We start from the raw sequence: 13,101 nt of genomic DNA, 5'->3' as shown, positions 1-13,101 counted from the left end.
CATCTACGGTGTAAGTAAAATAATCTTTAATCAACCGCTACACGTCCGTGCCTAATTCTAGTCCGCCGGCCTGCATTCCCTGACCCGCGTGCCAGGGCTGCTCGCCACAGCCCGCCGCGCGCCCCCAAGGGCCTCGGACCGCTCCCGGCCCGCACAGAACCAAGGCCCAAGATTTTAATCTTTTCATAAAAATGAAATTAAAATGTTTTAGGGTTAGTGAATTTTCATGCAAGTAAAACTGAAACCTCCTTGCAGTTTTATGAATGAACCACTGTCACAGGATTTTCTTTGATAACTTAGGCCCTGAATCCACAAACATGTCCATATTCCATTTTATTACCAAGAACAGGAGCCACTCTAAATAGTAATATACACAAGACATGAAAGTGTTTGCAGAAAGTCTTAACACTCAGTTCTGTTATCACTGGTGACAACTGCATTGACCACTATTCCACACAGCACTGCTTCCCTTAAACATGGAATTCCAAAGTATTTTCAGTGTACAAATACCTGTAACTCCTTTGCAATCCCTTTTATACCAAAATTCAGTTTTTTCTTTACAGTGGATCCAAAAGACCCAAACATTATGCATAACATCATGCTGACTAGTTTATACTTACATGACCAAACCTTCACAATGATCCCAATATCAGATTTCACATAAGAGTCTACCCTTGCATAGGTTCACCAAAAAAGGAAGTTTGAAAATTTGACACCATTCTTGTTTCTAATAGATTTTCCAAGGCCATGGCTTTCAGAGCTCTGAAGTTTTTGTAGCCAAATCACCATTTTGGCAAAGGTTTTCAAAATAAACCATTTTAGGGGCATAAAAACAGGCAATTGTGTAAAACAACCTGTGCTTTGCACAGTTTTATTGGCAACACTAAATGCCATGGTTAAGGCCTCCTTACCTGCAAGCCTGGCAATCCTATAGATCCTGCAGAACCTGCTGGGCCTGGCAAACCTTTTGGACCCTACAAAAGAAGTTTCAGGGAGTATATTAAAAAACATAACACTTCATCTCCTAAATCCTGCTTATCCAGTTGTGGCCATTATGATTGGCATAGCCCCAAGTAATTATAGACACAAGAAAATAATTCAAGGCTAGGTGCTACTTATTAACCAAAGAAACCACCCCACCCCTCCCCAACCTCTTCCCCCAAGTCTGTGCATTTTTTTTTGTCAGCCTCTGAGCTCCATCATACAGGGTTGTCAGTACCTTAGGCAAGATGATGAGTATCCTTAAAAGGGCACTGAACCACTACTCTGTAACGTGCCTTCCAAAAATGTTAGGGGCATGTGACATAGTATCACGTTTAAAAAATTCCGTTTACACCAAGTTTGTATAAAGACTTGTTTGTATAAAACGTAAATTCAAAGGCAAATGTTGTTTGACAGAGTCCCTTGAAACGCCTCAGTAATAGAATAATAACTGAAGAAGAAAGGAAGAGGAGATAAAAGAATAACAGAATATAAAGATGATTTGGAGGGTAAATCTCAAAAAACAGAGGCCAAATCCTTTGACAGTATGCCCCAATTTAAAATACATAATGATGCATTTGAAATCATGGTGTTTGTTTATCTGGAAAACCCTGGTTCCAGAATTTAGTATTAGAAGAGAGTCTGGTTTAAATATAAAACTGAGTCAATGATGGCTAAAATCTCATCGCTTTTACCATAGTGTGAATCCACTGAAACTGATGGAGTTTCTTAAGATTGACACTTGCTTCTCAGAATTTGGCTTTACTGAGTGGAAAAATGTGCCCATGACAATTAATGGAAAAAGTTAGTGACAGGAGGGAACTGAGATAAAATATAATTACATTATGCTGCTACGTAATACTTATAAAATCACAATTCCAAAAAAAATAAATTCAATATCTTACAGAAATCCCATCTAATCCAGGAAGACCATTTTCACCCTAAAATTAAAAATAAATTACAATGACTATATATTAGTCTATAGACTATAAATATATATGCTTACAGTTCACACATGTTAGATCAAATGCAATTAGAAAAACATTTGGGATAGCTGTGCCTAAATCAGACATTGGAGGAATCCATGAGGAATGATAGCTGTAGTTATTTACATCTGAGCAAAGAGAATCTACATATGTGGGATACAAAATACAGTATTGTATTCTTTGTAAAAGTATGTAAATATATACCACCACCCTCACAAATGGAAAGTTCTTCCCTAATGCCTAACATAAATCTCTCTTGTTGTAATTTAGGCTCATTAATCTTTTATATTTGAAGACTGTTATTAAATCCCCCCCTCAATCTTTTCTTCTTCAAACTACATAATCCCAGTTCTTCCAACATTTCCTTACTTGTCATATTTCTACAATCTACACCTCTAAGTTGTTGCTGTTCCTCTGAACTCTTTCTAAATAGCATGCATCTTTTTTGAAATGCAGTACCCCAAAACCGGACACAATACTCCAGGGGCGGTCTCACTAATGTTGAATACAGTGGAAGAATTGCTCCCTGTGAGATGCACACATCACAGCTGTTAATACAACTGAATGGACCATTACAACTTTTTTGTAGCTATTCAGTGTGTGGGCCACTATAATCTCCCAGTTCCTTTAAATGCAGCCTATCCAGCTGTTGATTGCTTACTCTTAAGAGTAATAGTCAGCACTTTTCCTTATTGAATTTTGTCTGATTTATGTCAGACCATTTTTCCCCAATCAAGATAATTTTGAATCTTAATCTTTTCTTCTGAAGTGCTTGTTACCCCACCCAGCTGAAGTCATCACTTAAATTGCTAAGGGTACATCTAATCCAACCTCCAAGCTGTTAATTAAGATACTAAATGTATTGGACCCAGGACAGACAGACTGCTGGTGTGGACATCAAGAAAGGTCTCTTTTCTGTTACATCTTTATTGAAAGACCCTAAGTTTATTCCACAGAAAGCAGGACAAACCTGTAAGAGACCCTTTGTTCAGAGTTTGAGATGGTTGTTCTTGCTGGCACTGGAACTGGTATTAGAGACGTCAGGCCAGTGGTCTGATAACTGTATGGGATAGGGTTTCATGGAAGTTTCTCCTGCTGTAATGTGACTATTCTTACCTTCATTCCTTTAGGGCCACCTTGAGCATAAGCAGGTTCTCCTTTTGCACCTTTTAGACCAGGGCGGCCCTGTTTCATTTTTTTTTAAAAGGGAATAAATAAAAACAATTTTTCATGTATGTCTGGAAAGACATGAACATTTAAAAAAAATGCTATTCAGCCCAATACTTTGGGACAGAGCCTCATCCAATGCAAGCTGGCATAACTCCACTGAAACATCACTGTCACTCTGTTGAAGTTATGGAGCTATGGCAATTCACACCCGCTAAGGCTCTGCTTCTCTATATTTGCCTTTGGATAAGAAATCTTTATGCTCTGACAGTCACAGTACACAAACATTTTATTTGGAACTCTATTTATATTGGGTTTTCCTCTTACTTTGAGCCTTCAAAATAACCCTTAAACATTCTGCTTTATATTGTTTAACTTTATTAATACACTTTTCAGCTCTGTTATGAGTTGAGTCAATCACCACTGAATTAAATTTAGACTCACTCATTATTCTGTGACAAAACTTATCCCTGATTTAATTCCACTAAAGAAATGACAGTAACAATTCAGATGAATTGGTGCTAACTCTAGAGTCACCATCTTCAACATTCTTCATCATCATTCCATCTGGTTTACTTTAGGCAATTTCATTTTAATGGGCAACTTGAAGGAAGATTACTCATCTGAATACTTCTCCTGGCCAAAGATAGGTATGAATAAATTGGCTTCTCTAGAAAGTACTGCTAAAAATTTGATCCTATTGCTTAGATAGTTTAAATGTTATAAGAGCTTCAGGTTTTGACATACATATAGATTTGCTGCATGATTCAGTGTATAATGATGAAATGAATAGTTTTATTCATATCTGTTGATTGTACAGTTTTCCCCATCTCCACACAACCATGCAACTCACCACCACTAAATTTAAAATTACGTATTTCAGTAACAGTTGCAAGATCATGCTCTGAGTATGAATACACAACTATTCTGTGTCTATGGTACTGCACAGTACAAAAATGATCCCATACATGTTTATTTAAAAATTAAGGATAAAATGTTCAAAAGTGCCTAATAACCAGATCCCTAAAAGAATCAATAATAAATCAGAAGCCTAAATAAAAGGTAAGTAGTTAAATACCTTTCAGAATCTGGCCCTGAATACTAAGTCAGTCCAATTTTCAAACATTTTGGAACCTACATCCCATGTTCTTCCAATGAGATTTTGGTGCATTGGAAAATTTAAACCCTTAGTCTTTTTCAGTCGTGACACTGTTTAGCAAGTGTAGATTAATGTGGATTTGTTTAATGCATGACTGTATTCCCAACAGTATCACTACAGTCAACAAAACCAGACTAGAGATCCTGTTCAGGAATTAAATTGAATTATTCTAATCAACCTGAATTTAATATCCAATTCAAATATTAATCTGAAATTTCACTACATTTCCTTTTAGAAGAAATTGGTAAAAATGGTATCAATGAAACATATTCTGTGACATATTGCACAAAACTGTTCTCTGCCATTCCTTATAAGATATATCAAGGGTAACTGGGCTGTGCCATTATAATTAGCTCAACTTGCCAACTGCTACATATTTTGAGGCTTTGAGACCTTCCTTTGGGATTTAGGGCCCAGGTCAGAAAAGTGTCCATATTCAGGAAGTGCTCAAGCACGTGATTAAATTCCATTAACTTCAATAGGGCTCGAGGACTTGTTAGCAATTAAGCATGTACTTAATTTCTTTCTTGAATCAGAGGCCCATCACAGAATTAGGCACTTAAGGACTAGACCCAGGTCACCTTTATGTCAGTGTGAACTTCGGCAGTGACTGACAGCATAACCTGATATGGCAACACAGGAAATGCAATATATCCTCTAAAGTTAATATTTATTCTCTCCATTAAAACAAATATTTATCTAGAAAACAACACTGATTTTCCACACCATTAGAGGAACTCAGGATTCATGAGTTCCTTCGTCAGTCAACCACAAGGGACCTAATATTTGGTTTAGTGACTACAGAACACTGAGAACGTACAGGTGGCCCCTGTATACCATGAAGTCCATCCTCCCCACGAACACCAGGACTCCCAATAGTGCCATTACAGCCATCAAGGCCAGGTAGACCTCTGGGTCCTGGTTGGCCAGGGTGCCCCTGCAAAAGAGAGAGTAAGAATTATAATAAACATTTTGTCATTGGAAATACTGTCTCCATCATCCCAAAGACAGTCAGAGCATAGGTAATTCAAGGACAGAGAAAACGCTTCAGAATTCACACCCAAGTTCAGTCATGTGGCAGCTTTCTCCAACCTGGAAAGGAAGTCAGGCCCAAGGGAAGCTGTACTACTTTTGCAGGAAGCTCTACATACCTACTTTGGACCCTAACTGCCAAAACTTTAACTTAGTTTATTGGACTGGTTTACATTTTCTCCTGATAGGATGGCCTCATGAGGTATATGCATATGTTGGTTTGAGGAGGTCCAAGCAGCATATGAATAATACAACACAGGATACTCAGCCCAGGGCAGATTAGACCCAGCTCCCATGTCACTAGTAAGCACATAAAGGAGTGAGGTCAAGACAGACCCAGCTATACTGAGTATTCACATGCCAATCTGTTCTCCATTCAAACAGGTCCTTGGCCTTTCCAGCCTTGCTTTCTTCATTTAATAGTTCAACAGATGCTGCAGCTCCAGCTTCAGGCCATCCAAGCAAAACAACATTCATCTTTATGTTAAACATACCATAAAAGCTAAGGTAGAACAGTTCAACCATGAGAAAAGCTCATTAAATCAACTGCTTTTGGGGGAAAAAAAACACAACCCCATGGTATCTGTGATGGTCAATTAATAACCAAGCAGACTAGAAAGGAACTGAGTCGAATTCTTATCTCCCAACAGTTTTGTGCTGGTCTAATGCCATTACCTTATCTGACTTAGTTAGTCTATAAGATGCATCTCTACCTTCTCCTTTACGTTCATTTCAGTGTACTCCTGCTTTACATGGGTATAAAGAGGACCAACATGTGACCCTTTCATTACTTTTTCTTCGGTGTCACATGGGTTCATAGTCAACACAGAGGCAGGCAGAGCTGTCAATCAGAGAACCTGGGCATCAAGCGTCTCCTCATCGCTTTCCCCTTCCCACATGGAGAGAATCTGTACCATTTAGGGACAGAATTTTGTGACAAGACAGGAAGTGGAACCTATTTACTTAGTATGTGGTGATGGATAGCTGTCTGAATCCACAGCCTGACTTGAATCACTCCAAAAGCCATTTTCAATTAATCCCAAATGTTTATCTTTAAGATGCAGCATTAAACAAGTTATGACTCATATTAGGAAAATGAAAAATGGACAGGGATAAAACTGGATAAGTAACAATCCTTCATGCTCGACGGATAAAACAAAATGAGATTCACATCACTTCCATTCTAGCTTCTCATAATCCAAACAATAGCACATGTCCATGCCAAATACAACAAGAATTTTGCATTTACACAGCATCTTTCATCTAAGAATCTCAAAATGCTTTACAAAATGTGAGTTACAATCTTCATCTTATGGACAAGAACACTAGGGGCAGGGAGCAGTAAAACTGCCAAGGATACACAGTGATTCAGAGTTACAGGTAGGAACAGAACTCTCAAACTTGTTCTGTAGAGAAAATAATCCTGGATTAACTACAAGCAATCATTTAAATTGATTTAGTTAAACAAGAGCAAGCTCCTGTTTGAGAACTTTTTGGTTTAGATTAGGCCAATGAGGAAGAGAGGGAAAAACCACAAGAGGGTCTGCACCACTTCATTTAAACCATGAAAAAGTTTGGGTATAAAAAAGTCCTCACTTGCCAGCATTTACAAATATATCACACTAACCCCTCTGACCCCAGCCCACAGAAACTTTTCAACAATAAAACACTCTAATCACCACTAACTTGCTTATCTTCAGCTTGGCAGTCACGTATCTTAAGTCAACTTGCCACACTGTAATGAAACATTTGCTGGCTCAAGACTGCTGTTATTTTTAAATGCAATACACAAAAGAACAAGAAAGGTGGTGAGCACCTACATCTCCCATTTACTTGAATAAGCATGGCAGATGCCCAGCATCTCCCAGGGTCTAGTTGTAAATTAAGTCTTCTCCTCAGGGGTTTTAAAATACTGATTAAGAGACCTGGTTTGGCCTGGAAAAATATGAACAATTACTCTCATTGCTCTCCCCTGCTCTAATTCTTTGGCAGATCTGCTGGGATAGCACGAAGGGAACAGGCACCTCAGTAGAGTAAGGCAGGAGACTTTAACAGTGTGTAATAATGGGGTTACAGGATGGAGGGTTTCTAGGCTCACATGGACATGCAGAGTGGAGTGGTCACTTAACCTTTCCTTTGATGAGGGGAGAGGTCTTATCTTGGAGGTGAACAAGAGGAAAAAAAAATAACTGGCCTGCCTAGATTCTTGCTATATCTGCTGCTGTGATTCAAAAGCACTTGCTTTCTAACTCAAACAGGCTTAGCAAAAAGGTGATCTCAACAGGAGATCCCAAAAATGTTTATAAAGCAGGGAAACAGATGCAATCAGCACTGAACTCAGATCTCATTTCAAAGTGGTTTCACTTATTGTTAGAGCAAAAAGACCACCATATCCAGGGGCCTATCTAAATCAGCAGAAGTGGGCAGCACAGCAGCTCCTTTAATCTTGCTCTTTTCATCAGGTGCCCGCCCTGCTGCCAATTGGTAGAGGGGCCCTGTCATCCCTGCCACTCACCGCTCACTGCTGATCAGCTGGGAGGCAAAACCTGTGGGTGGATGGATGGATGGATGGATGTCTTTCATAAAAGAAATCTAAGCTGTTCTCTAATGTGAAATGCAATTGCAATAATACTGGAGAATGTACCAGTATTTTCTCTAGCAGTGGGATTCTATTTTCACTACAAAAATGAGTCGTTTGTCTCAGAAACAAAAATTACAATGAAAATTTTTGGCTTTCAGACTTCCCTCTGTTCCCTTCTCTGCACCACTACTGAAAAGCAGGACTGTCCAGTCCAAAGGACTGGAGTTCAAAGGAATATGCGCTTTTTTGCTCAATCTGCTGTTCTTCATGAGCAAAGTCAGACTCCCTCCCACTCCCTTAATTGCAGGATACTGTAGAGAAAACAGCTCCAATAAGACATGAGAGGTTGTGAATTCTCATTTTCTACCACTTTTAACCTGTGCTTAGAATGCCTGCAGCTGCCAGCTACCTGGCACGGTCCATGGCACCCTCTCTCTCCCCTATGTCGGGAATCCCCTTTCCCCAGAGCCTTACTCAAAAAAATACTCTCAGAACAGCTTGTTCCCACAGCATGTTCAATTAAATTAAATATTATGAGAACAGTTTGTTCTTGTCAGAACTGAAGCGTTGGCTGGCGGGAAAAGCAAGGGGGTGAAAAGTCAGTGGCTAAGGAGCAGAGTGGGAGAGAAGACAGGAAAGTTGAGCAGGGGAAAGGGATGGGAAAGAAAGTGGTAGAGCCAGGAAAGGAGGTAGAACAGAAAGGGATGAAGTAGAGCTGGCTGTTGTTGACTAATTCTGGGAGCAGGGGAGAAAGAGCAAATACATGACACAGAAAGTACGAAAGATTCAGAATATGGAGAAAAGCCACCAAAAAGAGAAGAAAGAATTAAAGAGGGAAACATGGTTTAAACAAAATACTTAGCACCATGATAGTTAAGTCCCTTAGACCAGTGGTTCTCAACCCTTTTTGTACCAGAACCCATTTGTAAACATTGATGGCCAGTCTCGACCCAATGCCCCTCACTCTTGACCTACTGCTCCCCACCTCTAGGCCCCAGCCCTGCAGTATGTTTGGCAGGGGGTGGGGGGGCATGAGGGGCCGCAAGCAGCCCCTTGCAGGCTGGAACTCTGACAGCCTGCAAGGGGGAAGTCACCGTTTCCCACGTTTTTCTCCTTTAAAGGAGAATCCATTTTTAAAATTTGTTGATCCATTATCAAAGGTTGTTGACCCTTTCATATATTCTTGCAACCCATAGGTTGGCAAATGCTGCTTTAGACAATTACCTGGGGCTGAGCACACAGTACTCCAGATAGGAGGAAAGAAGATGCAACAAAATAGATTTTATTTTAAATACTGTTAAGGAAAAGGATTGAAATAAGTCTTGCACTCTACCCTTGTATCCACTGCAGTAGTCAAATGCAACAGTTTCTGAGCTAAGATAAAATGCCTAATACTCATATTTATGCAGGCAAACTCACTGGAACCCCGTTGATGCCTTGAAATCCAGGAACTCCCATTGGGCCCTAAGGAAAACAGCAAACAAATAGTTTTTACTTTGACAGTCCTATATACTCCAGTCATGCCCATTTAACTCATTCACTGGCAGCATGCATCACACAAGTCTGTACTCTAAACCTTGTGGACTTAGAGCATCAAATATCCATACTGAAAAGAGCAGAATGGTTCAGAAGAGACACCCAGGATCCTCCACTGTCACTGGGGTGATGAAGGTGGGAACTAAGGTGCTCAGTGAGACTGGTTGCCAAATTAGTGCCCGAGTGTTTTCACTAGGTATTTTAAAGATGAAGAGTAAACTCTGTCCCTCTGAGGATGCCATGGAAGTAATGTGTGATACTGCAGATGTTCTAAGAATTGTTATAGTTTTGTCTGTACTGGCTTCTCCCATTCTTCCCAGACACTGGCTAGAAATGGGCAAATAATTACATTAATTTACATCTGTTTCAACTAAGTACTGCTTTGTCAGCTCCATCTGCTGGTTCTGTGGGGTGCAGTGTAGACTGTCAGTTCTTGCTAAACTTGGTGGATTCTCCAGAGAGGTTCCTCAAATGCTACATATACAGCCCACTTAGCAGTAATAAGATAGGACTGAGGTATCTTTCTTCATTCATTAACAGCGACTATGATCGCATCTACATAGGGCAAAAGAGAAAAAATAGTGACTAAACTTACCTTATCTCCTTTCTGTCCAGCTGGTCCAGAAGGGCCCATTGCCCCTTTCTCACCTTTGGCCCCTGGCAAGCCTTCTGGTCCAGTAAATCCTGGAGCACCTATGGGTCCCTGGGTCCCAATAGGCCCTGGCCGACCCTAAAGTAGGGGAAGCAAGGGATGAGTCAATTACGTTTCATAGACACCTTCTGTGTTATACTGACCAAACCTATCTGAACTATAGCTCAACACTTGCCTGAGCATTGTTGACAGGTAAGAAAAGGTCTATGAAGTTTTCTCTGTATATTTTCACTTCAGACTAATGAATAAGACTCATAGAAGTATTTCATGCCATATAGAATGACATTTTAGGGTTTAAATACACAAGTAATAATGGGAAACCTGTCCTTGTGGTTATACAGACTGTAAGAACAGTGAGGACGATGGCATTTGAGATTAGGTTGACTCTTTCTAGTCATGACTGAAACTTCCATTTCCAAGCTTTAAAGGACAAAAGGCTATGCATGAAAAGGTATCATGCATAGAAGAGCAGACTGGAAGTACAGCGATAAAAACAGCAGACCATACCTAGTCTTGTCTGAATTACCAGAGAGCATACTGATTATGTGAGATTAGTTTCACAGCTAGCCCAAAATTGGCAGGGACTCTAAAGTGCTCTCCTATTGCTTTGTAAGCAATATCAGGTCACTTAGCCTTTTGCACCCTATTTAACAGCTTGTGCAATCATAATGTCACAGACGCCACTACTGCGTAATCCTATAATATAAACTGCCAGTTTCAACTTTTTTATACCATTAGGAACTAACAAATTGCTTGACTTAATTTTCAAGAACAGAGATAATTTTACAGACTGATTTATATTTAAAAAAAATGCTATTGTGGTGGGAACCTGAGGATGCTCAAAGCACACAATATCTTGAGCTCTGTTTTCTAATAAAACTTTTGCAACCACCAGCACATGGCTCCACCAGCAAGGGAAAATGCATAATAACTAATCATTACCACAAGGTGGCAGCCTTTTCTAAAATTGTAGAAAAAAAAATACAGGCTTTAGCAGTTTTTATTCTGGTATAGCCCTAAAGATCACATGGGAGGTGGAGATATGATGAGCAGCCTTGTAAAAAATTACATAATCTGAAAGGATTTACCTATCTGCGCTTAAGGAGACAACTGTATATGTTCTGACTTTATATTTACCAATAATTTTCATCAGTAATGTAGGGATGTGGCTGGGAGCCTGGAGAAAGCAGAAGCAGCAACTTCTGATTGCTGTCCAGATCATGACTGCAAATGCAAACACACAGCTGCCACCAGCGGCTGCTTTTTTTTTGCTGCCTCTCCCCCCGCCACACCTTCCCCAGTTGGCACTAGGGGCAGTTGCCCCTGTCACCCCCACCCACCATCCCCTGTTATGCTACTGAATTTGATTATCATTTTGTGGCACCTTATATTGTTCTGTATGTACCAACTAAAAAAGTATAGAAAGTTCACATCATGCATAGACACGGAATATTCATGAAAATATGCATAAAGATATCCTTCTTCATTCCTTAACTAGTCATTTTCTTCTCCTGGGATTAGCAGTTATAATAATTCAGGAACAAAAAAGTACATTTACATTTCATCATCAGTGTATTGAAAAAAAATCAACAGTATACTTCACATATTGGTGAGGCCCTCTGATGTGGGTTTTTAAATTAGTTCAAGATATCATTAACAGGTCGCACATTTTTCTAAGCCAATACTAGGAACAAGAGAGGCTGGTTGTAAGTTCTTCAGTAATGTAAGAGTGCTAGAAACGATATCTTCCCTGCAAAATACTAGTTTTCCTATTTCAAAAAGGGAAGCTCATATTTATGCTTGTCCTAACAAAGTTTTCTGATTAAAAATTATCAACACCGTAGGTGTTGCACCTCTGTAAGTTCATGTCCAGAGAAGAAGACTATTGAAGGCAGGTGAAAACACAACCATAAAATAAAATTAGTTAAATATTCCCATTAAAATTGCTGACATTACAAGACATTTGCCTGGAATGGTTTTGTCAATATTTTTCCAACAATGATTGTTATAAAACTAGGATTGGCCAGTTCAACCTGGTAAGTGAATATATGAGATCTGCCTAGGACCAGGTAGAAGATAGGAGGGATAGGGCAGGACCGTGAGGTAGCTGTTACCAAGTCAGAGTAGGGTAGGAGACAAACTTATGAGTGTGCTGATAAAGCTGTATATTCAAAGAGTATCAGGACATTTTGGTTAGGGATAGACGCTCAAAAATCCCAAGCCTATATTGATTCAATCTTTGCAGCTTAGTCTAACCTGTGTAGATTGAACCGGCAAGCAAGTGAATAGACATTCCCTTTTGATTCCAGAAATGCAGGCACAGGCCTGTAGTGGCCCAAGCTAGAAGCTGGGGAGCGCTAGAGTGAGCCCTCCCTTCCCTTCAGGCTGGAGGGAAGCAGAACTGACAGGGGGTGTGGCTGGGCCCCAGCAGGCTGAATATGACTGAGAAGGGGTCTAAACGCCCACCCTGGCCTGCAGGGACCCCAGCCTGGGTCTACCCGGCTTTTCCTCCCTGCTCGTGGGGAAAATTGGGCTATGGCCACCTCCAGGGTGGGGACTGGTGCAGCACAGCCCTGTGTATCAGGTGCAGGGTGCTACCCCTATGGCTTCCTCAACGCAGCCATCTGCCACCCACTAGCTGACTGCAGTTTGGTGACATGGGCAGCGCCTACCAGTACAGCCAGGGTGGGTCTTCGCCCCCCTCAACGGTGGCAGGGAAGCTGTAGAAGTAGTGCCCCATGCCTGGTACATGGGGCCGTGCTGTGCTGCTGCCACTGCCAGGTAGGGGAAGAAGGAGTAGGGCGCACCAAGCTTGGCACCTGGTAGCCCAGTGGACACAGGTAGTCATGCTCGGGGCTGAGGGGGCAAGCCGACACCACGCACACCACTGTGAGGGCTCGGACTGAGGTTAGTCCAGGCACCACTCTCCAATGAGAAGAAGGGGCTGCTGGGCAGGAGCTGCTCCCCCAGCTGCATGCTCAACTTGGCTCAGCTCTGCCCCAGGTTA

At 40.8% G+C, this 13,101-nt stretch overlaps 1 protein-coding gene across 4 annotated transcripts in view; it reads right to left on the bottom strand.

Annotated features, from left to right (window-relative positions):
• COL4A6 (collagen type IV alpha 6 chain) overlaps positions 1 to 13,101 on the bottom strand; it is a 187,939-nt gene that overhangs the window by 53,295 nt on the left and 121,543 nt on the right. For all 4 annotated transcript variants that reach the window (XM_014524635.2, XM_014524636.2, XM_014524637.2 and 1 more), the window contains exons 4-9: positions 10,038 to 10,172; positions 9,326 to 9,370; positions 5,114 to 5,230; positions 3,084 to 3,152; positions 1,887 to 1,922; positions 912 to 974 (exon numbers count right to left, since the gene is read on the bottom strand). In XM_014524635.2, the coding sequence (XP_014380121.1) occupies positions 912 to 974; positions 1,887 to 1,922; positions 3,084 to 3,152; positions 5,114 to 5,230; positions 9,326 to 9,370; positions 10,038 to 10,172 (465 nt within the window). The remainder of the gene's footprint in view (positions 1 to 911; positions 975 to 1,886; positions 1,923 to 3,083; positions 3,153 to 5,113; positions 5,231 to 9,325; positions 9,371 to 10,037; positions 10,173 to 13,101) is intronic.

Source organism: Alligator sinensis, unplaced genomic scaffold, assembly GCF_000455745.1.
Source record: "Alligator sinensis unplaced genomic scaffold, ASM45574v1 scaffold646_1, whole genome shotgun sequence".
In the NCBI taxonomy this organism is placed as follows: domain Eukaryota; kingdom Metazoa; phylum Chordata; order Crocodylia; family Alligatoridae; genus Alligator; species Alligator sinensis.
The sequence above is the reverse complement of the archived record's forward strand: the minus strand, read 5'-3'. Positions and strand labels throughout refer to the sequence as shown.